This window comes from Mobula birostris, chromosome 3 (assembly GCF_030028105.1).
Source record: "Mobula birostris isolate sMobBir1 chromosome 3, sMobBir1.hap1, whole genome shotgun sequence".
NCBI lineage: Eukaryota > Metazoa > Chordata > Chondrichthyes > Myliobatiformes > Myliobatidae > Mobula > Mobula birostris.
The window spans coordinates 80,175,225-80,202,317 of NC_092372.1; the positions used below are offsets into that span (position 1 = coordinate 80,175,225).

The 27,093-nt window shown below is 39.9% G+C and overlaps 1 protein-coding gene across 3 annotated transcripts in view; it reads right to left on the minus strand.

Annotated features, from left to right (window-relative positions):
• The window catches only part of rbpjb (recombination signal binding protein for immunoglobulin kappa J region b), a 138,580-nt gene that overhangs the window by 104,698 nt on the left and 6,789 nt on the right, over positions 1 to 27,093 (minus strand). Inside the window, exon 2 of one of the 3 annotated variants that reach the window (XM_072252927.1) lies at positions 19,437 to 19,529. The exons of the other annotated variants lie outside the window; for them this stretch is intronic. Within the exon in view, the coding sequence (XP_072109028.1) occupies positions 19,437 to 19,438 (2 nt within the window). The 5' untranslated portion in view covers positions 19,439 to 19,529. The remainder of the gene's footprint in view (positions 1 to 19,436; positions 19,530 to 27,093) is intronic. 3 annotated transcript variants of the gene reach the window in all.

Below are 27,093 nucleotides of genomic sequence, written 5' to 3' on the forward strand. Positions count from 1 at the left end.
TGATCAACTGAAATGTAAAATGTTTATTTTACATGTTTATTAAACAGCATTGCTCAAGGTTGCACCAAGATAATATCCAAATGAAAGTAAATGCTCATTGTACTGTCGCATATGACCAGAACAATTCAGAATACATCACAGAATTAAGGTTAAAAAGTTACCAAGGGATGGCTTTCCTTGCTCAATCAAATGTTTCTGTAGTTCGACCATACTGATTAAAAACTAAGCAATTCTGAAGAAATAACTCAGACACATATCCAGCAATTTCCATTCCATGTGGAGAGAATCCTTATTTTTAGCATCTTATCCCTCACCACCTATCACCTCACTCCATCCTCCAAACAAAAAAAATCATGATCAACCAAATGACATACTGAAAAGATTAAAACAGGTTTCATCGCTTTAGCCACCAATATATTGTGGCTCTTTTTCCCCCACACTCTAAACTCATCAGGATCTTCGGAAAATGTATTTTAATACCAAGTAACAACTAAAGTAAAAAGTGAACAATAAAGTGTTGGAGTATTTAATAGGAGCAAAATCCAATAGCAGATTTCCAGATGTTTTTCAACTCTTTTCCCACCAAAGCCCAAAATGTGCAGATTCAACAGTTTTTGCCATATATATTATGTAAGCCGATTGCTAAAAAAAATCCAGAACTGTCAAAAGATTGAGATTTTAGGATGGATACCTCAGTAAGTGGCTAGTCACCATATGCCATCTGCTCTGCTTCACACAATGCCTCTTGGGAATAGTCAGTTCAATTAACTCTCATATTCAGAAGAGAACTGGGTAGCAGGTAACTATCACATGCAGAGCTTGGATTCTGGGCAAGACCAAGGAAAATATCACCCATTAATTGAAAAAAAGCTCAAATTCCCTTTTGCCTAACACAAAGCACTTCAAATGCCTTTGAAATCAAAAGGGTCCTCTAAGGACAAGAGATTCTGCAGCTGCTGGAAAACCAGAGTAACACACACAAAATGCCGAAGGAATGCTGTACAAGATGATGAGAGGTATTGATCGAGTGGATAGCCAGAAGTCTTTTCCCCAGAGATGAAATAGCTTATACAAGGGGGCATAGTTTTAAGGTGCTTGGAAGTCAGTACAAAGGAGATGTCAAAGGTAAGTTTTTCCAGACACAGTGCGGTGGGTGCATAGAACACACTGCCAGTGAATGTGGTAGAGGTGACACAACAGGGCCTTTTTAGAGACTCGTAGATGGGTACATGGAGCTTAGAAAAATAAGGCTATACAGTAGGAAAATTCTAAGCAGCTTCTAGAGTAGGTTACATGGCTGGTACAAAATTGTGGGCCAAAGAACTGGTAATGTACTGTAGATTTTCTACATTTCTATGTAACTCAGCAGGTCAGGCAGCATCTATGGAAATGAATAAACAGTTAACATTTCAGGCCAAGATCCTTCATCAGGACCACAGAAAAGCACCAATCACTGCTGCCCAGCTGACAAATTTGTGTCAGATCTGAGGCTTGATCTTCAAACACCTTTCTCTACAATTGACAGATTGTACTGGCATTTTAAAGGTGCCACTGTCACACCGTTAAGTATTAAATGCAATCCAAATAACCCAATTGTCTAGTCTTGTACGTACACCATGCCTTGAAAGAGTATTCAGCCCCCAACCCTTCATTCACATAATAAGACCATATATAACAGAGCAGAATTAGGCCATTTGGCCCATCAAGACTACTCTGCCATTTCATCGTGGCAAATCCAATTTTCCTCTTGGCCCCAATCTCTTGCCTTCTCCGCCTATTCTTTCATGCCCTGACCAATCAAGAATCTATTAACATCTGCCTTAGATGTACATAAAGTTGGCCTCCACAGCTGCCTGTGGCAAAGAATTCCACAGATTCACTGCTCTCTGGCTAAAGAAATTCCTCATCTCAGTCCCTCTATTTTGGTCTTAAGACTCTCCCACCATTGGAAACATCCTCTCCACATCCACTTTATCAGGGCCTTTCACCATTCAATAGGTTTTAATGAGGTTACCCCTCATTCTTCTGAATTCTAGTGAATACAGGCCCAGAGCTATGAAGAGCTCTTCATATGACAAGCCATTTAATCCTGGAATCATTTTCACGAACCTTCTTTGAACCCTCTCCAGTTTAGAGTACTACAACCAGGGATTTTGATCAATTTAACTAAGAATTTTTATTTGTGAATCACATGCTCCTTTTTTCTACAGCCCAAACATCGGGGAAATTGTCAAGCATGAAAAACAAAAATTCAAAGACTGAAATGTCAGCACTTCAAAAATATTCATCTCCCTTTGGTCAGTATTTAGTTGAACCACCTCTTGCAGCTATTACAGCCACTAATCTTTTTGGATAAGTGTCTATTAGCTTTGTACAACATGTGCCAGGTTAGCTGGGAAGCAGCAATGGACAGCAATCTCGAGGTCCTGCCAGAGATGTTCGATCGGGTTTTCAGTTCCCAATGGGCCACTCAAGGACATCAATTTTCTTCATTTGAAGCTGCTCTTGGTTGCTCTGGCAGTGTGCTTTGGGTCATTGCCCTGCTGAAAGACTAACTTCATCCCCAGTTTAAGCTTTCCGGCAGAGACTAGCAGGTTTTTATCCAGGATCTCTCTGTACTTAGCAGCATTTATCTTCCCATCAATCCTGACCAGATTTCCAGTCCCTGCTGCAGAAAACCACCCCCATAGCATGATGCTACCTCTGCCATACTTTACAGTAGGGGTGGTGTTACCTGGCTGATGCGCAATATTAGACTTATGCCATATGTTCTGTTTCGTGTTGAGGCCGAAAAAGTTCCACTTTAGTCTTATCCAACCCAAAGAACTTCTTCCATATCTTTACAGTACCTTCTAAGTGACACTTTCAAAAGTCTTTACGGGCAAGGATATACTTTTTTTTAAAAAGCCAGGGCTTATTCCTTGTTACTATTACATAAATACCCTTTTGCGCAAGACCGTTGAGATTGTGGAGCCATGAACTTCATCTCCAGTTGCAGCCACTGACTTCTGAAGCTCAAAGTGACTATTGGCATCATAGTAGACTCTCTTACAAGTGTCATTCTTCTCCAGTGACTATGTTTAGAGGGGTGTCCTAATCTAGGCAGTGTGGCTTTGGTTTCATATTTTTTCCCCACTTTTTTCACAATGGACTGCACTGAGCTCTGAGGTATGTTCAGTGCCTTTAAGATGGTCTTGTCCTCTTCCTCAGATTTGCACTTTTCTATCATTTCCCTGACTTTGTCCTCATTTTGCTTTGCTCTGTTGAAAACCTACCATAGTGTTGAATCTTACAGAGAAAGGGGGTATTTATTCTTATGAATTCATCGAAAAGAGGTGATCCTACAATTTTCTAAATTATCAAATTAGGTGAGCTGGCAAAGTAATATATTGCTAACGAGGAAAGTTAGCACAGTAATTACAAAGGGGTGAATACTTCTTCGGCCTCAAAATTTGGTTTTTAATTTTCTGTAAATTGTTGACAGGCTTTGGAATTTTTAAAATTTGACATGATGCACAATGTTTTGTAGATTAGCTCAAAAAATTCTACTTCAAAATATTTTTACATTTAGAAAATGAGACAGTAAAAGCATTGATGGATGCTGAATATCAGAAGAAACGCTCACACGTTCCTCAAGACCTTTCGCATTTAGTCACATACTCAAGGAAACAACTAACTAGAGGAAATCAGAAAAGGCTAGCAACATTAATCAAGCCAGGTATCACATGTGAACAGGGCAAGAATGCATTTCTCTCTAAAACTGGTCAAAATTCTGATAAATCATTGACACATTAATCAAGTCCTCCCCATACATTCTGCCTGACCTGTTCAGTATTCCAGCATTCTGATTCTATTTAAAATTTCTTAGTATTTAGCTTTTCAACGAATAACAGTAGGCAGTTTCATAAGTATTCTCAATGTCAGTGATGATAATACCCAGCAGCTGAGTGGAAGATTGAAGACTTTCCAACAATCTTCAGCAAGAGACACTGAGCAGAATATAGTTCAAGTGCCTTTGAGGCTGAAGCTCCGACACAGTCAGTTACAAGTCTGATGCACTCCCAATGAAACAGAAACTACTGAACACACTGAAAGGACAAAACCTACTTGAATATCCTTCTGAATTGCTGTTTGACAACCAGGACTAGACACACCTCCAAACCTCAGTTTTTCAATAAAGTTACAATGCTGGATGGATACAATAAAATGGAAGTTGCCTAGGTAAGCTCTGAAACTTTAAACACGACTGCTTATATGACTGTATCAGTTACTTTCAAGAAAAAGGGAAAGAAAAATTGATAGCTGTGTAGGTAACACCACAGTGACAACAGTAACAACATTGCAGGGAAAAGTACAAACCAAGAAATGAGAGCATGCAAAAAAAGTAGTGAAAAATCATAGACAATATTAATCTTAATGTAAATTAGTATAGCAGATTCAGGAGAATTTCTTAAATCAATAGAAATCAGGGAATGAGCTATTCTGAATCCAGGGATGTATACTGAAATAGGTTCAATAAACTTCAATTCCCTAGGAAGGATCATAGCAAGACAGAATTTAGTAACTTGGGTCTGAAACAATTATATTAAACTTAAGGGATTTACAAGGAAACAAGAATAGTTGACCACAGTAGACTCGGGAAACATTTAGGCAACAATTCAGGACTCCCCCAAAAAAAACAGAATCTTTCTTCATTGGAATATTGGAGGGATGAAACAACAATGGTCTAGGAAAACTAAATATTAAAGGTTAAAAAAGGCAAAAGATACTTGGAGGTAAACATTGACTTAAATTCATAAGCCAAAGGATGACCAAACCAAACAAAACAAAGAAAATAAGAGGGGAAATAAGAAGCATAGGAGTTTTTTTTTTGCAAGCAGCATAAAAATGAAGGCAGTTAAAATAAACACAGGCCTGATAGAGAATAAGACTGGAGAAACAGTATTGGGGAACCAGGAAATACCAGAGAAGGTAAATAGTTTGCATCCGTCTTTGTGGCAGAAGGTAGCTCAAATATCCTGTGATAATAAAAATGAGGGAAGAAATTATTTTACAAGACAGAGTCAGCATTAGAAAAATTAAAAGGAGTTGAAAGCAAATAATCCCATGCCCAATGCTTTGTATCCCAGGATCCTAAACAAGTGGCCACATACATAAAGGATGCATTAGTTGAAATTTCCAAAATCAAGATTCCAGAGAAGTGAAAGCTTGCAATGTGATTAATCAAACAAAAAAGATGGGAGGCGAAAATCACGAGGCCAGTCAGTTGATGTCTATTATTGGAAAACTGTTAGAATCAATGAAGCAATAGTAGAGTATTTGGAACATCAGTCAGATTAAGCAGAATCACTGTAGTTTCAGAAGGAGCAATTACATATAACAATTTTAAGAGTCCTTTACAGTGGTATCAGCTGGAATAGGTAGAAGGGAACTGTTCAACACAAACCACCTGTATTTAAATCATACAGTGATTCAGAAGCTCCAGATGCACAGCATTTTAATTCTCCATCCTACCTCTACTCATGTCCATCTGCACTGTTAAAATAATGCCCAAAGCAATCTTGAGGAACAGCATTTCATCAACCATCTGGGCACAATGCAGCCCTGTCTCAATACTGAATTCAACAACTTCAGGTAAATTGTTTTCTCTGCGTTTGAACGAGCTATTTCTGTTCCAAGTTTGCCATACTGGCTTAGCTGAACTCTACACATTAGCCTTACGTAGGGCACGTCCTACAGCACTGCATTTTGTACTTTTGTTATTTTGTTTATTCTCTAACTGTCCTTATTTCAAATGTATTCTTTCTTTTCTTCCTTTAATTGCCACTTGAGTCATTGGTTAGATAAATTCCTCAGCTAATCCTGATCTTACGCCAAAGATATTCCTCTTCTCCTTCCTTTACCCACCCCAATCCCTCCATGAATTAGAAACTAACTTGGTTTCTTTATTTCAATCCTAAGAGGCTTTAACCTCAATTGTTAACTGTGTAACACACATCAAAGTTGCTGGTGAACGCAGCAGGCCAGGCAGCATCTCTAGGAAGAGGTACAGTTGACGTTTGACGAAGGGTCTCAGCCTGAAACGTCGACTGTACCTCTTCCTAGAGATGCTGCCTGGCCTGCTGCGCTCACCAGCAACTTTGATGTGTGTTGCTTGAATTTCCAGCATCTGCAGAATTCCTGTTGTTTGCGTTGTTAACTGTGTTCTTCCTTCCACAAGTACTGCCAGACCTGCTAACTGTTTCCAGCATTTTCCACTTTTATTTCAAAAAGATATTAATTGGTTAAATAAGTAAGAGCAGATGTTATTAAAGACTTAGTTAAAGGAAGAGAATTGCAGAAAGACACAGCAGAAAAAGATCTGTGGACCTTCATATATTCAAAGATTCAAAGTACATTTATTACCAAAGAATATGTAAATTATATAACTTCAGATTTGTTTGTCTACAGGCAGCCACAAAGAAACCTGAAGAACCCAATTTAAAAAGAGACCATAGCCACTGTGCTGAGAAAGAGAACACACACACACACACACACATGCAGGAGAAAACGACAGCATTGTGAACCAGATTGGGTTCTTAGATCCACTCCCCAGAGCAGCTGGAGTAGACCCAAGCCTTGGTCTCAATTCATATTAGCAGAGCAAAAACACTGCGAAATTCAGATGACAGCTGCCAGAACACTTAACAGCCTCGAGGCCACGGAGAGTAGAATGAACATCACAGCAGAACAAGCGAAATCAGCCTGACCCTCACCTCCAGTCCCGACACTCAGATTTTCCAGTCTATCTGGCTCAGCATTTAAATTGTCCAAGCACCAGGTAGTGCCTTGCTCTCGGACCCAGATCCCAGTGCAGCAAAATGCTTGGGCTGCACACCCCAAAACCATTCCTGATCTCACCAAATTGGCTCAACGTTTGGAGCGATCCAACCTCGCACCTTGGTTAGGTGGACAGGCATCGACCCTCTTCCACATCGACTCCTCTCCAGACACACACTCCAACTTCAAATGCAGTATCAACTCTGTCTGTGACCCCGTGAACACATTACACTTTGGCTTTATGATACACTCACACAGCCCATCTTTCAAATCAGCTTTGCTTCCACTTGCTTCTTCATTGATTGCAGTGATGGTTTACAACAATTTACTCCAGAAAAGGTGTTATTAGTAATGCTTTTGGTCAAATTTCTTGCCTTTAGAACCACCAGTGAGCTTTCACATGCTTTCGGCAGTACCACCTTAAACCGGAAGTTTTAAGATGCACTGGAAGTTATATGAAGCAAAGCTAGCATTCAGGTACAGTAGAGGATGGGAAAGAACAATGGAATGTTTAAGATGCATTACTGTAGTCTAGTGGCTAGCACAATGCTTTACAACATCAGCAACCCATGTTCAGTTTCCACTGCTCCCTGTAAGAAAGCTTGCATGTTCTCCCCATGACCATGTGGATTCCTCCAGGTGCTCTGGTTTCCTCCCACAGTCCAATAGGTTAATTGGTCAATGTAAATTGTCCTGTGATTAGACTAGGGTTAAATCGAGGGTTGCTGGATAGTGCAGGCAAGAAAGGCCTATTCTGCGTTGTATCTCAATAAAATAACAAAAATTCAGTCAAGGTTCAGCAGTTATGATCCCAGGCATGGAAAGGTAGAACAGATTGATCCTACACTAATCAGTTTAGAAAAAAAAAGAAAGGATATCTCTTCAAAACATTCGACTTTTATGAGGTAGGACAGGATGAATGCCAGAAAGATTCTCCTCATGGAAAATAAAACCTAGGAACAGAGCGCCTTGCTTCAGAATAAAGGAGCTTCAATCTAAAGCTGAAGAAGATTTTCTTCTCTCAAAAGGGCTATGCTTGAAATTCATCAGAATACATGCCAGTTCCTTCAGTATTCAAAGTTGAAATAGGTTTTTTTTTTAAATCAGTAAGGGAGGCAAGGGTTCTTAGAATAAAGCAGAGAAGAAAACATGAATGTTGGATGATTATATTGAATATGACTCTATTGAATACTGCCACAAATACAACCATGATACTTTTCAGGAGGTGCCTCACAGGGCTGAATGGCCCACTCATGTTCCAATTTCTTATACTTAAACACTACAGTGATGGAAACATAGAAACATAGAAAATAGGTGCAGGAGTAGGCCATTCGGCCCTTCGAGCCTGCACCGCCATTTATTATGATCATGGCTGATCATCCAACTCAGAACCCCGCCCCAGCCTTCCCTCCATACCCCCTGACCCCCGTAGCCACCAGGGCCATATCTAACTCCCTCTTAAATATAGCCAATGAACTGGCCTCAACTGTTTCCTGTGGCAGATAATTCCACAGATTCACCACTCTCTGTGTGAAGAAGTTTTTCCTAATCTCGGTCCTAAAAGGCTTCCCCTCTATCCTCAAACTGTGACCCCTCGTTCTGGACTTCCCCAACATCGGGAACAATCTTCCTGCATCTAGCCTGTCTAATCCCTTTAGGATCTTATACGTTTCAATCAGATCCCCCCTCATTCTTCTAAATTCCAACGAGTACAAGCCCAGTTCATCCAGTCTTTCTTCATATGAAAGTCCTGTCATCCCAGGAATCAATCTGGTGAACCTTCTTTGTACTCCCTCTATGGCAAGGATGTCTTTCCTCAGATTAGGGGACCAAAACTGCACACAATACTCCAGGTGTGGTCTCACCAAGGTCTTGTACAACTGCAGTAGTACCTCCCTGCTCCTGTACTCGAATCCTCTCGCTATAAATGCCAGCATACCATTCGCCTTTTTCACCGCCTGCTGTACCTGCATGCCCACTTTCAATGACTGGTGTATAATGACACCCAGGTCTCGTTGCACCTCCCCTTTTCCTAATCGGCCACCATTCAGATAATAATCTGTTTTCCTATTTTTGCCACCAAAGTGGATAACTTCACATTTATCCACATTAAATTGCATCTGCCATGAATTTGCCCACTCACCCAACCTATCCAAGTCACCCTGCATCCTCTTAGCATCCTCCTCACAGCTAACACTGCCACCCAGTTTCGTGTCATCCGCAAACTTGGAGATGCTGCATTTAATTCCCTCATCCAAGTCATTAATATATATCGTAAACAACTGGGGTCCCAGCACTGAGCCTTGCGGTACCCCACTAGTCACCGCCTGCCATTCTGAAATGGTCCCGTTTATTCCCACTCTTTGCTTCCTGTCTGCTAACCAACTCTCCACCCACACCAATACCTTACCCCCAATACCGTGTGCTTTAAGTTTGCACACTAATCTCCTGTGTGGGACCTTGTCAAAAGCCTTCTGAAAATCCAAATATACCACATCCACTGGTTCTCCCCTATTCACTCTACTAGTTACATCCTCAAAAAATTCTATGAGATTTGTCAGACATGATTTTCCTTTCACAAATCCATGCTGACTTTGTCCGATCATTTCACCGCTTTCCAAATGTGCTGTTATCACATCCTTGATAACTGACTCCAGCAGTTTCCCCACCACCGACGTTAGGCTAACCAGTCTATAATTCCCCGGTTTCTCTCTCCCTCCTTTTTTAAAAAGTGGAGTTACATTAGCCACCCTCCAATCCTCAGGAACTAGTCCAGAATCTAACGAGTTTTGAAAAATTATCACTAATGCATCCACTATTTCTTGGGCTACTTCCTTAAGCACCCTGGGATGCAGACCATCTGGCCCTGGGGATTTATCTGCCTTCAATCCCTTCAATTTACCTAACACCACTTCCCTACTAACATGTATTTCCCTCAGTTCCTCCATCTCACTGGATCCTCTGTCCCCTACTATTTCTGGAAGATTATTTATGTCCTCCTTAGTGAAGACAGAACCAAAGTAATTATTCAATTGGTCTGCCATGTCCTTGCTCTCCATAATCAATTCACCTGTTTCTGTCTGTAGGGGACCTACATTTGTCTTTACCAGTCTTTTCCTTTTTACATATCTATAAAAGCTTTTACAGTCCGTTTTTATGTTCCCTGCCAGTTTTCTCTCATAATCTTTTTGCCCTTCCTAATTAAGCCCTTTGTCCTCCTCTGCTGAACTCTGAATTTCTCCCAGTCGTCAGGTGAGCCACTTTCTCTGGCTAATTTGTATGCTTCTTCTATGGAATTGATACTATCCCTAATTTCTCTTGTCAGCCACGGGTGCACTACCTTCCTTGATTTATTCTTTTGCCAAACTGGGATGAACAATTGTTGTAGTTCATCCATGCAACCTTTAAATGCTCTTTAAGGCATCATTAACTGTGCTAGCAAGAGGCCTCTATCAACAACTTGCTCTCTGATGCTTAATAGAATTCAGACAATACCTCACTACCAGATTTCATCAAAACTTTAGTTGAAACATGAACCAAATTGAACTCAAAAAAGTCAAGTGAAAGTGAATGCAATTCGTTTTAATAAGTCAATGCAGCATAAAGAATCCAATGCAAACTAGCAATGAAACTTTCTGATGGCTCGACCAATAACTAACACAAAAAGTGGTTATGCTTGTCAAACAGCACGTCAACATTAAGTTGCTCAGAGAAAATGCTTATCCACCTGCAGTAACTTGAATAGACCTTCCTTCACTAGGTTAAACTTAGGATGTTTAACATTGAAGGACGTTTGTTGACAATTTTGTGTTCAGTTCTTTTTGCGACTCAGAATGAGGCAATGTGTGCTTGGCTGCACCAAAGCCCTAACAGCATCAAAGCTCAGGTTGATGTGAAGTAAGAAGTAGCAATTTGCAATTTCCACAAGTACCAGGCCAGGATAAGAGAGCATAAAAATTTATGATGCAGAACAAAACCATATGACCTATCAAGTACAAGTTGGCAGCTTCCCAACTCTTGTTTTGCACAGGGCATCAATTGTGCATTCAGATATGGTGTTTTTTTTAAGGCGGAAGTCTCTGCCTCTAGTTTTGGGATCCCCACCATGCTTTGGGTGAAAACAGTTTTCTTATCCTGCAACCTTCAGGTTAATATTTACAATCCCCATCAACACAGGTGTACCACATGGCTGTATTCTTACCCCCTTTTTCACATTTATTAATGTGTGGCTACGAATAGCTCCAATGCTGTATTTCAGTTTACTAACAACCCCGCTATCATAGGCCCAAAGGTAGTGATGAATTAGCATATAGGAGAGAGATTGAGAATCCAGCTGTGGTACAACAACCTCTGACTCAATGTCGGTAAGACCAAGGAGCCAATTATTAATTTCAAGAGGAAACCGAAGGTCCATGATCCTGATCCCTCATTGAGGGATCAGAGGTGGAGAGTGTCAGTAACCTTAAATTCCTTGGTATTATCATTTCCAAGGACCCGTCCTGGACCCATAATTGTAAGATTAATTGTTAAGAAAGCACAGCAGTGCCTCTACTTCCTTACTCCATTCAGCATGACAGCTAAAACTGCGAGACCTCTATAGATGTGTGGTGGAAATAATATTGACAGGCTGCATCACAGCCTGGTATGGAAACACCAATGCCCTTGAATGGAAAAATCCTACAAAAAGGAGTGGATATGTCCCAGTCCATCATGGGTAAAGCCTTCTCCACCACTGAGCATATCAACACAGAGCACTGTCACAGAAAGGCAGCATCCATCATCAGGGACTCCACCACCTAGGTCATGCTCTCTTTCCACTGCTGCCATCAGGAAGGTGGCACAGGGGCCTCAGGACTCACACCACTAGGTTCAGGAACAGTTATTACCCCTCAACCATCAGGCTCTTGAACCAGTGGGGATCATCACTAAGATGTTCCCAAAAGCTATGGACTTATATGATCCTTCCTCAAAGAGGAAAAAAAAAATCGCTACTTCAGTTACATCCCTGTAAATCTCCTCTTACTATCTCGTGTTCTGACATCATCCATCTAATTTAGTGCCAGAACTGACAAGAATAATAATTATACCACCCAAATGCCAGCACATAGCCACCTCCCCCCAAAAAAAAGCCAACTACCTCCTCTCGCGTTGAAACATTTTGATCACTACCAAATCTCTCCTTATGAAGATAAGAAATAGGTGGACATCAGTAGGTAATAATACAAATGTTGAAACAATAAAAGTAGGACACAGGCACACCTCCTGCTACAACAAAGACTTTCCACCATCTGCAAAGCACATGCATGTAGCAACATAAAATAATCTCCACAGATGAGTGCAGTTCAGAAGTTAAATCTGACATCATGCAGTATAAAGCAGTTTCTCCATCACCTGATGCACTACTCTAGATAGATCCTCCCTCCACCACTTTTACAGTACCGTTTCCTGTGTGAAATGCAGAGCTTGCTGTGACTTATTCCACTGCCTAAATTATAAAAGAGCTACTTCTTCCACGTTCTCCTCCAAATCATACACCACACTTTGAAAATTACCATTCAAATCCCACAAACTCCCTAACTGAAGATTACATAATTCTTTAACTAGCATACCTTTTGATTCCAATTTCCAACAGCAAAAGTCTGTACAACTTTCTAATTATATTAACTTCTCTGCTGCTAATACAAAGCCTTGCTATACTTAAAAATGCAAGTCGCTTCATAATTTGAATTAGGTAACACAAATATATTTTTACTGCGCAGAAAAAAATTCCAGATAACCTGAGTTAAAAGTAGACTGTTTGCATTAATATTTCTTTTTACTGATTAGAGTCTCCAAAATTCTGAAGTTTTTTTCCATAGGGTCCACAAGGTTTCCACTTCCCTCAAGCCATATCAGGTGAAAATTTAAATTTTCATTTCTCAAAGGTCATAAAATTAAATCAAATTCATTCATGGTTTTCCATCTAATATTAAGTCCCACTATTGAGACCAAGCTCATACCATTATATTGAACGATATCATCTGAGGCCACTTCCCCTATTAACAGTGCTTTGTGCTGGAAATCATTTCCACAATCAAAGAACCTAAAGGCTCACCCACAAAACCCAGGAATTCCACATTTAGCCTAACATCTAAAATTTTTTCAGTACAAAAAAAATCTGTAACACATAGCTGGTTTGTGGAAAAAACATGTAAAGCAACATGAATAAAAGGTCTAAAACAGGAACAAAAATCCATTCCACAGTAAAGGCACTTATCTAAAGATTAAAATTTAATTTTATTACTATTCTACCTCACCTCCACACAAATATAGAAATTTTATTCCAGCAATTGTAATCTACAATGAAAGAAATCTGGTTTCTTCTGATCGTACATCAGTATTTTACCATTTTAAAATGATACATCAACACAGAAAATCGACACAAAAAAATAGATGGTGACAATTAGATGTCACACTTCGTTACAAAGGCATATTTCATTGAAACTATAAACAAATATGTAAAGTGGCTTTCTAATAAATAAATGCATTAAACTATAGATAATGGATATTCCACTTTTCAGTTTGAGTAAACAAATTTTGAGCTTCATGTGACTAGCTAACATCATTGAAAGCATTTGTGCCCCGTGAGAATATTTTTCTGATCATACTTCCATTAACTGATATATTTTGAGCAAACTGTATTAGCATGCAATTTAAGTTCTCCATCTATCTTCTGTGGTTATATACTGCTGCATTTCAACTACTGCACTTTAGTATCAATCTGCATTTGCACTGGTATTAGAAGATTATGGTTTCAAGCACCAACCCCACAGATAGATACACATTTCAGATTGATATCCCACCATAGGTTTAAGTAAATGCTGCACCACTGGACTGTCAAGCATAGTAGATAAGGCATTATCACACCCATCCCCTCGGAAGAATGCAAAAATCCTATTATTTGAAGAACCATGGAACTCTTCCAGCCTCTTTCAGACTACTTATCTGTCAATATCACAAACAGATAACCTGGTCACTGATCTGACTGACATTTGTAAGAGTTCTATATGGACTATGACTGCATTTCATTGGCTCTATTTTAATTTCAAGCTTGTCATTTCTAGTAGAATATTTTTACTGAAAAGTTCCACAAAACTGAAGCTTAAGTTTTTAAGCAATCTGTAGATTTTCTCATATTGAATTACAAACTACATTTGCCTAGAATTTTGAACTTTTGAAGAGATAAATAAGGCAACTATTATAATATAAAACCAATAAAACTACCATAGGAGAGTTAGCAGTTTATACAATTTCCTTATACTTCCTTATAGTGTCACACAACATATGCATCGACAAGTTCTGTCTGATCAAGAAAAAAAAACAATCTGAATATATAATACTTACAACGTAAATTTGTGAAAAGAATCTTGTAACATTTTAAATCGGTGACACAGGACACCAACCAAAGGCATCTATAGTTTATTCCTCTACACGTTGCCAAATATTGAGTAATTCAATGTTGTGTGTTCATGTTACACTCCAGAGAAGCTTGCACAAAAAACTGTACTAACAGGTCCTTGCAGTGCCAAAGAGGTAGTAGCACTGTTCAAAGTACCTTCTTTCAGATGTGAAAGCAAGTCAATATACTGTAAAGTACAAAATATACATGAGGAACTCAGTAAGTCAGGCAACACCTATGGAAATTAATAAACAGTCAATGTTTTGGGCCGGGACTCTTCTTCAGGGCTAGAAAGGAAGGAGAAAGGCACCAAAATAATAAGGTGGGGGTGGGGGGGGAGGAGAGGAAGGAGGATAGCTAAAAGGCGATGGGTGAAGCCCGGTGGATGGGAAAGGCAAAGGGCTGGAGAGGAAGGAATCTGATAGGAGAGGAGGAGAGTGGACCATGGGAGAAAGGAAAGAAGGAAAGGGACCAGGGTAGATGACAGGCAGGTGAGAAGAGGCAAGCCAGAGAATGGGGAACAGAAGGAGGAAGGAAAAAATGACCAAAAAGAGAAAGCGATGTTCATGCCATCTGGTTGGAGGCTATTCATATGAAATACAAGGTGTTGTTTCCTCCACTGAGTGGCACAAGAGGAGGCCTTGAACCAACATGTCAGAACAGAGATGGGAATAGGAATTAAAATGATTGACCACCAGGAAATTTTACTTTTGTTAGATGGAGCGGAGGTGCTCGACAAAGTGGTCCCCCAATTTACGGTGGGTTGCTGCAATGTACAGCAGGCCGCATTGGAAGCACTGGTTAGGGTCCTGAATGGAGGTGAATGGGCAGATGCAACACTTTGGCCATTCGCAGGGATAGGTGCCAGGAGGGAGATTATGGGGATGAAAGAATGGGCAAGGAAATCATGGAGGGAGCAACCCCTTTGGAAGATGAAGAGGGAAAAATGTGTCTGATGGTAGGATTTCTTTGCAGATGATGGAAGTTGCGGAGAATGTTGTGTTGGAAGCAGATGCTCATGGGGGGGTGGGTTAGAACAAAAGGAACTATCTCTGACAATGGGAAGATGGAGTGAGAGCAGATGTCCAGGAAATGGAGGACGCTTCTGATGAGCTGAAAAAGATTGTCTCATCGTGGGAACAAAGAAGACAGAGAGAAAGGAACTGAGAAAAGGGAATAGCATTTTTATAGAGACAGGGTGGGAAGAGATATAGTCAAGATAGTAAAAGGGAATTGGTAGGTTTAAAAACGATTACAAAATCAAAACACTGGCAAGATCATATGGCATCATTTTTGATATGCGGGAGGAGAAGATGGCGGCGCACCTGAGTGTGCGCAGCCCTCCGGTGAAAAATGATATCGTATCTGTTAAATAGGGGCCGTGGACAATTCTGATTTGATGGAGAATGGACATGAAAGCACAGGGGAACATCTGGAGAAATTTCAGAAACGCCCGTTCACTGCTGTTGTTACTGTGTGGTCGTGAATCTTTCGGTGGGTAGGCCTCAAAATCCCCGGCCTTGCCTGCTTTTGGCGACTGAGAAGGAGGTTGAATCGTTCGGACAGAGATGGCGCTCAGTACTCGGTGTCGTAGAGCTGATCAGAGCTCGAAGTTTTCAGATGACACAGAGTCGGATTGTGATTGGCATGGCAGGGAGAGTTTTTCTTCCTTCTCCCGTGGAGAATTTTTCTTCCTTCTCCCGTCTGCGTGAGATGTGGGACATTTGAGAAACCTTGAACTTTACTGTGCTCATAGACTTCTTCATCAAGTTATGGTATTGTTGCGCTGTTTGTAACTATATGTTATAATTATGTGGTTTTGTCAGTTGTTTCAGTCTTGGTCTGTCCTGTGTTTTGTGATATCACACAGGAGGAAATAATGTATCATTTCTTAATGCAAGCATTACTAAATGACAATAAAAGATGACTACGTGTCTTCATAATCTAAGAGTGAGGGTGTTCTCCCCGATATCCCAGCACAAGTTACTCCTTTTAAATGTCAAGGTGGTTTAGGAGCAAGAGCAGACAACAGCCTTCTTTAAAATATGCAATAAGATTTTACTTTTGCCAAACACTCTCTAACAATTTATTACAATGATATGTGATTTAATTATTGCTAAAGTTTTTAAAAAATCCATTTTCCATTAAATTTAATAAAACTCAAAATTTTATGGTCTAAACTCTGCTTGGTGCTTATTCTTTGCATGCTTCAGTGGGAGTTTAGTTCCAGTAGTCAAAATTAGGAGGTTTCCTGTCCTATTCTCAGAGATCTTCTGTAGAGGTGTTATAGTGCTCTGACAATCAAATAGTAATAAAGTTTTTGAAGAATTGCTTGCAAATGAATAGTAAGTGCCAATACAGCTCAATATATAGTATTTTGGTCAAAACTTATAATGAAATTTTTATTTCAAGTTAAGTAATTTACAATTTAATGAATAAAGCTTTTGGAAAACAATTTAAACAAATCTAATCAAGGAAAAATAAATCCTTGCTGCCCCATATGTAGTCTCTTTAGCAAAAAGCTGCACAGAAGATAATGATTCAGACTGCCAGTGTACTGGGATCCAATTGGTCTTGCTAAAGGCAGCTGCTAAAGAAGCCTGTTTTTTTTTTAAATCTGTACTGATAAACCGGGCTGTTTAATTCAACTGTAATTGACCAAAGAAGCTGCTCAGACATTAGATTGCAAGTACAGTGGATTCTGGTTAATTAGGCCATAGGTTAATCGAGGCAGCTCTTAAAGAACAAAAACTAATCAAGAAAATAGCCAGAATTCTCTTCGTTTATTTGGGACACTATGCTCCTTGATTGGAACAGAAGACTGTTGCCAAACAACAGTCGCATGCATTTGTGCAATCGTTAGACTCTACATCATGCTTAGAGTGAACAGATTTTAAATAATGCCAGTTGAGAGCATTTATGTTTAAAAAGCAGTGATTTTTGTCACTGATAGTTGGCGAGAAGAAGCAAGTAGTAAGACAATTCAAAGTTGTTTTCCTCACTGTGGTTTCAAGCACTCAGGCTTTGAAATGCCAGAAACAGTCATTAGACATTACAAAGCAAACAGTTTTTACATAGAGTCAGTTGCATGTGTTTGTGTTATGCTATGCATTTGAGCTGACAGACGCTGATTCAAAAATCTGTGATTTTTGATAATTTTCGTTTTAAATTTTGATCTTATGCAGGAAGGCAGCGAAGGTAGTCCATTTTTTGCACTAGGGACGCAACAGCGAAGAATTCTGTCAATAAGTATAAGCAACTAATACACAGTGTTCTAATTTGTTCTACGTTTCACTTAAATGTGTAATTTGTTACTCAGTTAAACAGTAATTGGTCTTTGTTATGCTTTTTTAATTATTTCCACAAAAGTTTGGCTAATTGGGGCTGCCGCTTGATTGGACCAAAGTGCACTGGTCCCAATGTGTCTCAATTAACTGGAAACCACTGTATTGGTTTCCCCCATACTGTAAATTTAAAAAGTGCTGAAAAAATATACATGTTGCAATATTCCACAACTATATGTTAATGCTCTCATTCATTTCTTCTCTACTGAATACAATTTGAATATTGCACACGTTTTCCTTATTTTCAAAATTGTTGATATATCTACAACAAACCAATGTTCATGAAGACTGAAGTCAATTAGAGCAATGTAGTGCCAGAAAAATAAACTACTACCTTCTACACTTTCAAATTACAATCTATGGTAACCTTATTTCCCACGTATAAAACTACAATATGATGCAAAGCAATTTTGGCCATGAAACAAAAGTCCAACAGTTTAAGGCCCTACACATTTCATCCACTAGTCAAGATGGCTAAAGTTTATAGAGTAGCCACCATAAAACATGGATAAATCAATACCTTGAGGTGTTTGCTAAATTAAAAAATTTCCTTCCTTTTGTTCATGCTGAAAGATAACTTTTAGATAACGTCTCCATAAACTTCAGCCTCTCCATTATTTCACCAAATGAAATGCCACACTGCTAACAAATGAACAAACATCTCTAAAGCAATTTGGTTGATTTTCACAAAGCATCAAGAGTTAGTGCCCCATCTGGGAAATACAATTTCTCAAACAAACATCTTTTAATGCTGATCATAAACACAAGAGATTCTGCAGACGATGGAAGTCCAGAGCAACACTCAAAATACTGGAGGAACTTAGCAGGTCAGGCAGGATCTATAGATTAGAATCAACAGTTGGTGTTTTGGGATGTGACCCTTTATCAGGAGTGGAAAAGAAGCCTGAATAACAAGGTGGAGGTGGGGGAGGGGCTGAAGTAAGAAGCTGGGAGGTGATAGGTGGAAAAGGTAAGGGCTGAAGAAGGAATCTTTTCATGCTGGACATCAAGCTTATGTCTAAACAACCTCAAGGAAAAAACATTTTCAGTAGATTAAGGTACCTCTTTACTGCTTCTCACCTCCTGCCCACCCTAGAAACCAACGTATTGTGTTTCAAGAGGTTCACATATGCCAAGCAGGTAGTAAAAATAATTCCAAGACAAATTTATCACACAACCCCCATAACAGCAGGCATTTCACCTTACTGTTATGAAATACCCACAAATGGGGAAGAGGAACAAAAAGCAAAAATTCCTGATTACAGATTCTGCTTTAATTATGATATAATCCAGTCCAAAAAGAAGAAAAGCTTTCAAAATATTTTTGGTGTGCTATTTAATCACATCAACTTAAAATTTGGCACAAGCTTAAATACTACATGCTTTCTTGTTATTTTTAAACATGCCAACAAGTGCAATATTTAAACCACAGCCTGAAAAAAATTTGAAAATAATCAAAATTTCATAAGCTATTTGTTTTATTGCTGGTTAAATACAGTAGAAAGAACAACTGATTTATTAAGAGCATGGCATGTATGTTTAATGCCAACACACATGAATAGCAAAATATTCTTGCTAACCATTGAAATAAACTTTGTCAGTGACTGAAGAGGACTTTGACGTGTCAAAATGAATTCAGTTTCTGATTTAGGTCATTCAATTAATTTAAATATCTTGCAGCCTTTTGTCATACTATTTCAAGAGCTCATCAAATTTTCCACCTATGCTATCAAGTTCATTTACCATCATTGCATGAAAAAAAGCAATCTTCATTTTGGTAAGCACGATCTCACATCTTGTCACACATTTTATATGATGTAGAAAAGTGGACCTACATGATTTACCGCTTACAATCTTCCTAGTCAACTTCCAGTTCTTGCACATGGAGCACCACAAGCAAGTATCATCTTCAGAGGAAAAGTCTGAAACTGACAAATAATTTAACAAGGTAAATAACTGATTTTCAACAAACAATCTGGAGGAGGAATACAGTGTGACAAACAGCATCAGTGGGGCGGGGGGGTTGTTGACATTTTGATTTGAAACCTTGCTTCAGAACTGAGTGGAAAAGGATGACAGAGACAGAGACAGAGACAGAGAGAGACGGACAGGGGCGGGGGAATGACGTTGTGTAGATTGATGGCCTGAGAGGGAGGAGGGGAGGAGAAGAATGATGGGTAGTAATGGGGGGGGGTGGGAAAAAAAGAAGTAGAATAAAAGCTATTGTTCCTAGAGATGGGCCTCTTCCTAGCAGTTGAAGAGGCCAAAGACAGACAGTTTCAGTGTAAGGAATGGGAAGGGAAGTTTAAATACCATGCAAATGGAAGCCACATCTCTTCATTCTCAGTACTGATGCAGGGGTTGGACCCAAAACTTCCTCTCCCCCATTGATCCCTGCCATGCAGATATCACTCCACTGACAATTCCTTCAGCAGATTGTTTGTTGCTCTAGATTCCAGCACCTGCAGTCTCAATTTTCAAATCTTTGTTGTATCCAAGCTGCCCACTCAGATTCAAATGTTGCTCTTCATTTATTAATATTACCGATCTGACCAGCTAATCCAATGAATTTAAGTATGCCTTAAACAGGAAAACTGCACAGAACAAGCTTTGATGTGTGTTGCCAGAACAAGCTTTTCTTGTTATATATTACTTTAAAATGTCGCTTCCTAATCTTCAGCCAAATTCTTTTCACCCCAATTCCAATGATGAATGGCTTCAAGGTGTAATTATCTTTTCTGCAGAATTTTTAATTCAAAACAGTATTCACTCTAAAATTAGACCTTAATCTGTCTCTTAAAACATATTTCCCCACCACACCCCTCACCAATCTGTTGACTGCTGCTTTCCAATTTATTCCGGTTATAACCAATTACTGTTCTATAGCCACACCTTCAATTAGTTAGGAATCCTTCATTTCTCCCTATAATACTTTTTTTCCACTTCATCAACTGTAGCACATTGAAGTGTAAATCAACTTTACACTTGCTGGCCATCTTACATTATGAACATGTATATAGAAAATGCCAACTTATACAAATTGCAAGGTAGTTACAGACCTATTACATGAAAGAACTTGAGTGGAAAATGTCTTATATCCAAAGTTAAGAGGTATACAGGAATGAGATATACAGTACATGATGGCTGAGTGATGTCACAACAACCCTGTCTTTAATGTCAGTAAATCCAAGGAATTGATAATGGACTTCAGGAAGGAAAAGTCGAGTGAACACAGACCTGCCCTCATCAACAGTGGAAAAAAGGTGACCAGTTTCAAGTTCCTGGGTGTCAACACCTCTGAAGATCTATCCTGGACCCAAAATACTGCTGAAATTACAAACAAGGCACATCAGCAGCTATACTTCATTAGGAGTTTGAGGGATTTCATATGCCACCAAAGGCAAGCAAATTTCTACAGATGCCCCGTGGAGAGCATTCCAACTGGTTGCATCACCATCCGGTATGAAGGGGCCACTGCACAGGATCAGAAAAAGCTGCAGAGGTTTGTAAACTCAGCCAGCTCCATCATGAGCACCAACTTCCCCAGCATCAATCACAACTTCAAAAAGGCAACGCCTCAAAAAAAAAAATTAAGGATCCCCATCACCCATGCCCTCTTAGAGTCCTAGAACACTACAGCACAGAATCAGGCCATTCAGCCCATCTAGCCCATCCCAAACTAATTTGCTTAGCAACATCAACTTGCACACAGACCAGAGTCCTCCAAGTACCTATTCAAATTTCTCTTAAATGTTGAAACCAAACCTGCATCCACCACTTCTGCTCGCAGCTCATTCCACACTTTCACCACCCTTATGGTCCCCCTTAAATATTTCATCTTTCACCCTTAACCCATGACCTCTAGTTCTAGTCTCAACCAACCTTAGTGTAAAAGACTGCTACCCTGTATCTCAATTTTCATACCTCTGTCAAATCTCCCCTCATTCTCTATGCTGTAGCAAATGAAGTCCTAACTTACTCAACCTTCCCCTATAACTCAGGTCCTCAAGTCCTGGCAACATCCATGTAAATTTTTTCTGCACTCTTTCAATATCTGATATCTTTCCTGTTGGTAGGCAGGGTAAAGAAAACTGCACACAATACTTCAAATTAGGCCTCACCAACACCTTATACAACTTCAACATAACATCCTAACTACTGTACTCAATACTTTGATCTGTGAAAGCCAATGTGCCAAACGCTCTCCTTATAACCCTATCTACCTATGATGCCACTTTTTCAAGGAATTATGGATCTGTATTCCCAGATCCCCATTCTACCACACTCCTCAGTGCCCTACTGCTCTCTGCGTAGTCCTACCTGGGTTTGTCCTCCCAAAGTGCAACACCTCACACCTGCTTGCATTAAATCTACCTTACTTAACAATTACAACCTTCAACTTCAAAATTTGTGATCTCATTAAATTTTGGATTTCAATTTTTATCTTTGTATTCAGGATGTGCAGTTTCAATGACTTTCTTCAGTTGTCAATTGTGAAATTTTTATTGCAAGCCAACTCCTGACAATATCTACAATGAGACATCGAGACCCTGCTCTCCATCCAGCTTCTGCTGTTTACCCTTTATGATATGACTGATTGGAATATTTCATTGGCCTGGATATTCACTGCAATGGTTATTCAAATCAGAATGACATCTTCCTCTCAATTCAATTCTGCTGGCAATTTCATCACACTGAGTCCACCATTTTCATCAATTACTATTTCAGCTGACAAACTTACACACAATGGTCAATAATTTTGCTAAGTCTGACTTTCATTTTACTTCATCTGAAAATTTAAAAATTAAAAGAACACTTACATTGTCCCTTACTTTAAAATAAAACAAAAATTATATCCTCGAGGTACAGTTCCCTGCTAATCTACATTATAACACAGTATTAATGTCAAAGTTATGTTTGTCAAAAGCACATGTACATGCATGCACAGTGCAATGAAAACTTACTTGTAGCAGGATCACAGATGCAGATCATATAAGCAGCATTTACAAGAAATTAAACAAATTATACACAGTTTAGGACAAAAGGACAATTGGAACAGAAACAATAAAATCCATTTTAGTGCAAAGTGATCAGTGTTGCTACACTATAGTTGCATCTTTTCACAGATACTGCCTGATCCCCTGAGTTTTTCCCCAGTATTTTCTGTTTTTAATCTATATATCTTTACTACATCAATAACAAAGTTAGAAACTAACAAAAGAGCAGCTTTTTAGAACGCAAACAACAGGAATTCTGCAGATGCTGGAAATTCAAGCAACACACATAAAAGTTGCTGGTGAACGCAGCAGGCCAGGCAGCATCTCTAGGAAGAGGTGCAGTCGACGTTTTAGGTCGAGACCCTTTGTCAGGACTAACTGTTAGGTTCCTGACGAAGGGTCTCCGCCTGAAACGTCGACTGCATAAACGTCGCCCATCATAAACTTCCCTTGTGTAGATGAATGGTGGAGTCTGGGGGAAATTGATGAAAATGTGGGAAAAATAAAAAATAGGTTTAATGTAGTGCTGATGGGTGGTTGATCATCAGCATGGATTTGGTGGGTGTAAGGCCTTCTTCTATGCTCTATATATGGCTCTTTGTATGAACTGGTGAATTAAGTTCTTGAAGGCAGTCTTTCGTGATTATTAAAGTTATCCACTTGGAAGGTGTAGTCAGAGTACAACATGGAAACAGGAATTTGGCCTAAATTGTCCAGCATATCCAGTGTTTAGCCAATATCCCTCTAAAGCTTTCTATCCATGTACCAGTTCAAGTGAATTTTACACACTAATTATACAGAAGCCTCCTGTAACTTGTTCCATATATCCACCAGCCTCTTTAAACAAAAGCTACCCATTATGTCCCTTTTAAAACTTTCTCCACTGAGCTCAAATCTCTGGCCTCTAGTTTTAGACTCCTCTAGCCAAGGAAAAAGCTAGATTGGATTACATCACATCTACTGATGTAGAGAGAAAAGCAATGGTTTTGCATGTTATCCATATAGATCAATTCATTAAAACACTGCATTGAGATAGTACAAGGGAGAACAATAACAGAATGCACCATTTCTGGTCACCCCATTATATGAAAGATGTGAAGGTTTCAGACAAGGTTTATCAGAATACTGCCTGGATTGGAGGGCATGTGCTGTAAGAAGAGGTTGAACAAACTTGACCCTTCCTGACAAAGGGTCTCGGCCTGAAACATCGACTGTACCTCTTCCTAGAGATGCTGCCTGGCCTGCTGCGTTCACCAGCAACTTTGATGTGTGTTGATTGAACAAACTTGGATTGCTTTCTCTGGTGTGGCAGAGGCTGAGGGGAGATCTCATAGAGGTTTAGAAGATTATGAAAAGTAGTCAGCCAGCATCTTTCCCCCAGGGTTGAAATGTATAATACTTGAGGACAGTTAAGGCAAGGGGGAAAACTCAAAGGAGATGAGATGTGTGGGACATCCTCCCTGCAGCTTGGAGTGGTGTAAGGTGGTAGTGGATGTAAATATAATAGAGGCGTTTAAGAGGTGCTCAGATAGACACACAATTTTGCAGAGAATAGAGAAGCATGGGTATTGTGTAGAGGGAAAGGATGTTGATTAATATAATTAATTAGGCACAACATTTGGGCTGAAGGGCTGTTTCTGTGCTGTTATATATTCTATTGCCAAATAGTGTTATAGACAATATGATGTACACAGATAATAAGGTGCAAGGCCATAAGAAGGTAGATTATGAGAAGAGTCCATCTTACTCAATAATAAGAATACTGTTGTGGGGACGACCTCCCAGGAAATATCACGGACACCAGGTAACTGGCACTAAGCATGGTTCCATTGTGCAGAAGGGAAATAGAGAAATGAGGGGATTGTTAGTGATAGCAAACTCAATAGTCAGGGTAACAGACAGGAGATTCTGTGGATGTGAACAGGACAGCCATATGGTATGTTGCCTCCCAGGTGCCAAAGTCAGGGATGTCTCGGATCGTGTCCACAACACTTTAGAGGGGGAAGGAGAGCAGCCAGATGTCTTGGTACACATTGCTACTAATGACATAGAAAGGAAAAGTAAAGTGGTCCTGAAAAGAGAATTTAGAAAGCTAGGCAGAAAGCTGAGAAGCAGGATCTCCGGGGTAGTAATTTCTGGACTGCTGCCTGTGCCATGTGCCAGTGAGGGTAGAAAGAGAATGATTTGGCAAATTGGTGCATAGCTGAGAAGCTCGTGCAGGGGGCCGGGCGTGAGGTTCTTGGATCATTGGATCTCTTTGGGGGAGCTGTGACCTGTACAAAAGTGACAAGCTGTACCTGAACCTGGTGGGGGGGGAGGGGGGAATCAATATTCTCACGGGCAGGTTGGGGAGGGGTTAAACTAATTTTGCAGGATGTGGGAACCAGAGTGAAGTGACTCAGCATAGGGCAGATGGTTAAAAAAAGCAAAGACAGCATGCAGTCAGACTGTCAAGAAGGGCAGGCAAACGATAGGACAAAATTGCAGCCAGTAGGATGAGTATCAGTGCATTAGGAACGCAGAATTAAAAAAAAAAGAGCAACAGATATAGTACTCAAAGTGTTATACCTTAATGCACAGAGTATAAGAAATAAGGTGGATGATCTTGTTGCACTATTACAGATTGTTAGGTAAGATTTTGTGGACATCACTGAATCGTGGCTGAAGGATGGTTGTCGTTGGGAGCTGAATGTCTGAAGTTACATGTTGTATTGGAGGGATAGGAAGGTAGGCAGAGAGGGTGGTGTGGTTCTGCTAGTAAAGAATGGCTTCAAACCGTAGAATCCTTGTGGGTTTGAGTTCAGAAACTGCAAGGCTCAAAGGGCCCTGATGACAGTTATACACAGGCATTCCAACAGCAGCTGGGATGTGGAGCACAGATTACAACAGGAAATAGAAAAGACATGTCAAAAGGGCAATGTTATGATAGTCATTGGAGATTTCAAAATGCAGGTAGATTGGGAAAATCAGGATGGTCATGGATCTCGAGAGAGTGAGTTTGTTGAATGCCTACGAGATGGCCTTTTAGAGCAGTTTGTCATTGAGCCAACTAGGGGATCAGCTGAACTGGATTGGGTGCTGTGTAATGAACCAGAGGTGATTCGGGAGCTTAAAGCAAAAGAACCCTTAGTAGGAAGTGATCACAATATGATTGAGTTCAACTTGAAATTTGATAGGGGGAAAATAAAGTCTGACGCAGCAGTACTTCAGCGGAGTAAAGGAAATTACAGTGGTACGAGAGAGGAGTTGGCCAAAGTAAAATGGAAGGAGATGCTGGTGGAGATGGCAGCACAGCAGCAATGGAGTGAGTTTCTTGGAAAAATAAGGAAGGTGTAGGATAGATCTATTCCAAAAACAAAGAAAGACTCAAATGGCAAAATAGTACAACTGCGGCTGATGACAAGTTAAAGCCAATGTAAAAGCAAAAGAGAGGGCATACAACAAACCAAAAATTAGTGGAAAGATAGAGGATTGGGAAGCTTTAAAAACAGAGTAACTAAAAGAATCATTAGGAGGGAAAAGATGAAATATGATAGCAAACAGCAAAGCTTTTTCAAGTATGTTTAAAAAAAAGAGATGACAGTGGATATAGCACAGCAAGAAAATGAAGCTGGAGAAATAATAACAGGGGACAAGGAAATGGCAGATGAACTAAATGAGTACTTTGCATCAGTCTTCACTGTGGAAGATACTCACTGTACGCCAGATGTTGAAGGGTGTGAGGGAAGAGAAGTGAGTGCAGTTACTATTACAAGGGAGTACGTGCTCAAAAAGCTAAAAGACCTAAGGGTACACAAGTCACCCAGATCAGATGAACTGCACTCTAGGGTTCTGTAAGGGGTCGCGGTAGAGATTGTGGAGGCATTATTAACCAACTTTCAAAATTCACTGGACTCGGTAATGGTGCTGGAGACTGGAAAATTGCAAATGTCATCCCATTCTTTGAGAAAGGAGGAAGGTAGCAGAAAGGAAATTATAGACCTCAATGGTAGGGTAGATGCTGGAGTCAATTGTCAAGCATGAGGTTATAGAGTACTTGGTGACACTGGACAAGAGAGGACAAAGTCAGCATGGCTTCCTTAGAGGAATGTTTGATAGCTCTGGGTCTGTACTCACTGGAAACATATGGGGGGGGGGGTAATCTCATTGAAACCTTTCAAATGTTGAAACACCTAGACAGAGTAGATGTGGAAAGGATGTTTCCCATGGTGGGGGAGTCTAGGACAAGAGAACACAGCCTCAGGATAAAGGGGCATCCACTTGAAACAGTTGCAGAACACTTTCTTTGGCCAGAGGGTGGTGAATTTGTTGCCATAGGCAGCTGTGGAGGCCAGGTCACTGGGTGTATTTAAGGCAGAGCTTGATAGGTTCTTGATTAGACATGGCATCAAAGGTTACAGAGTGAAGGCCAGGGAGTGGGTCTGAGGAGGGGAGAAAAGGATCAGCTATGATTGAATGACAGAGCAGATGCAATAAGCCAAATGACCTAATTCTG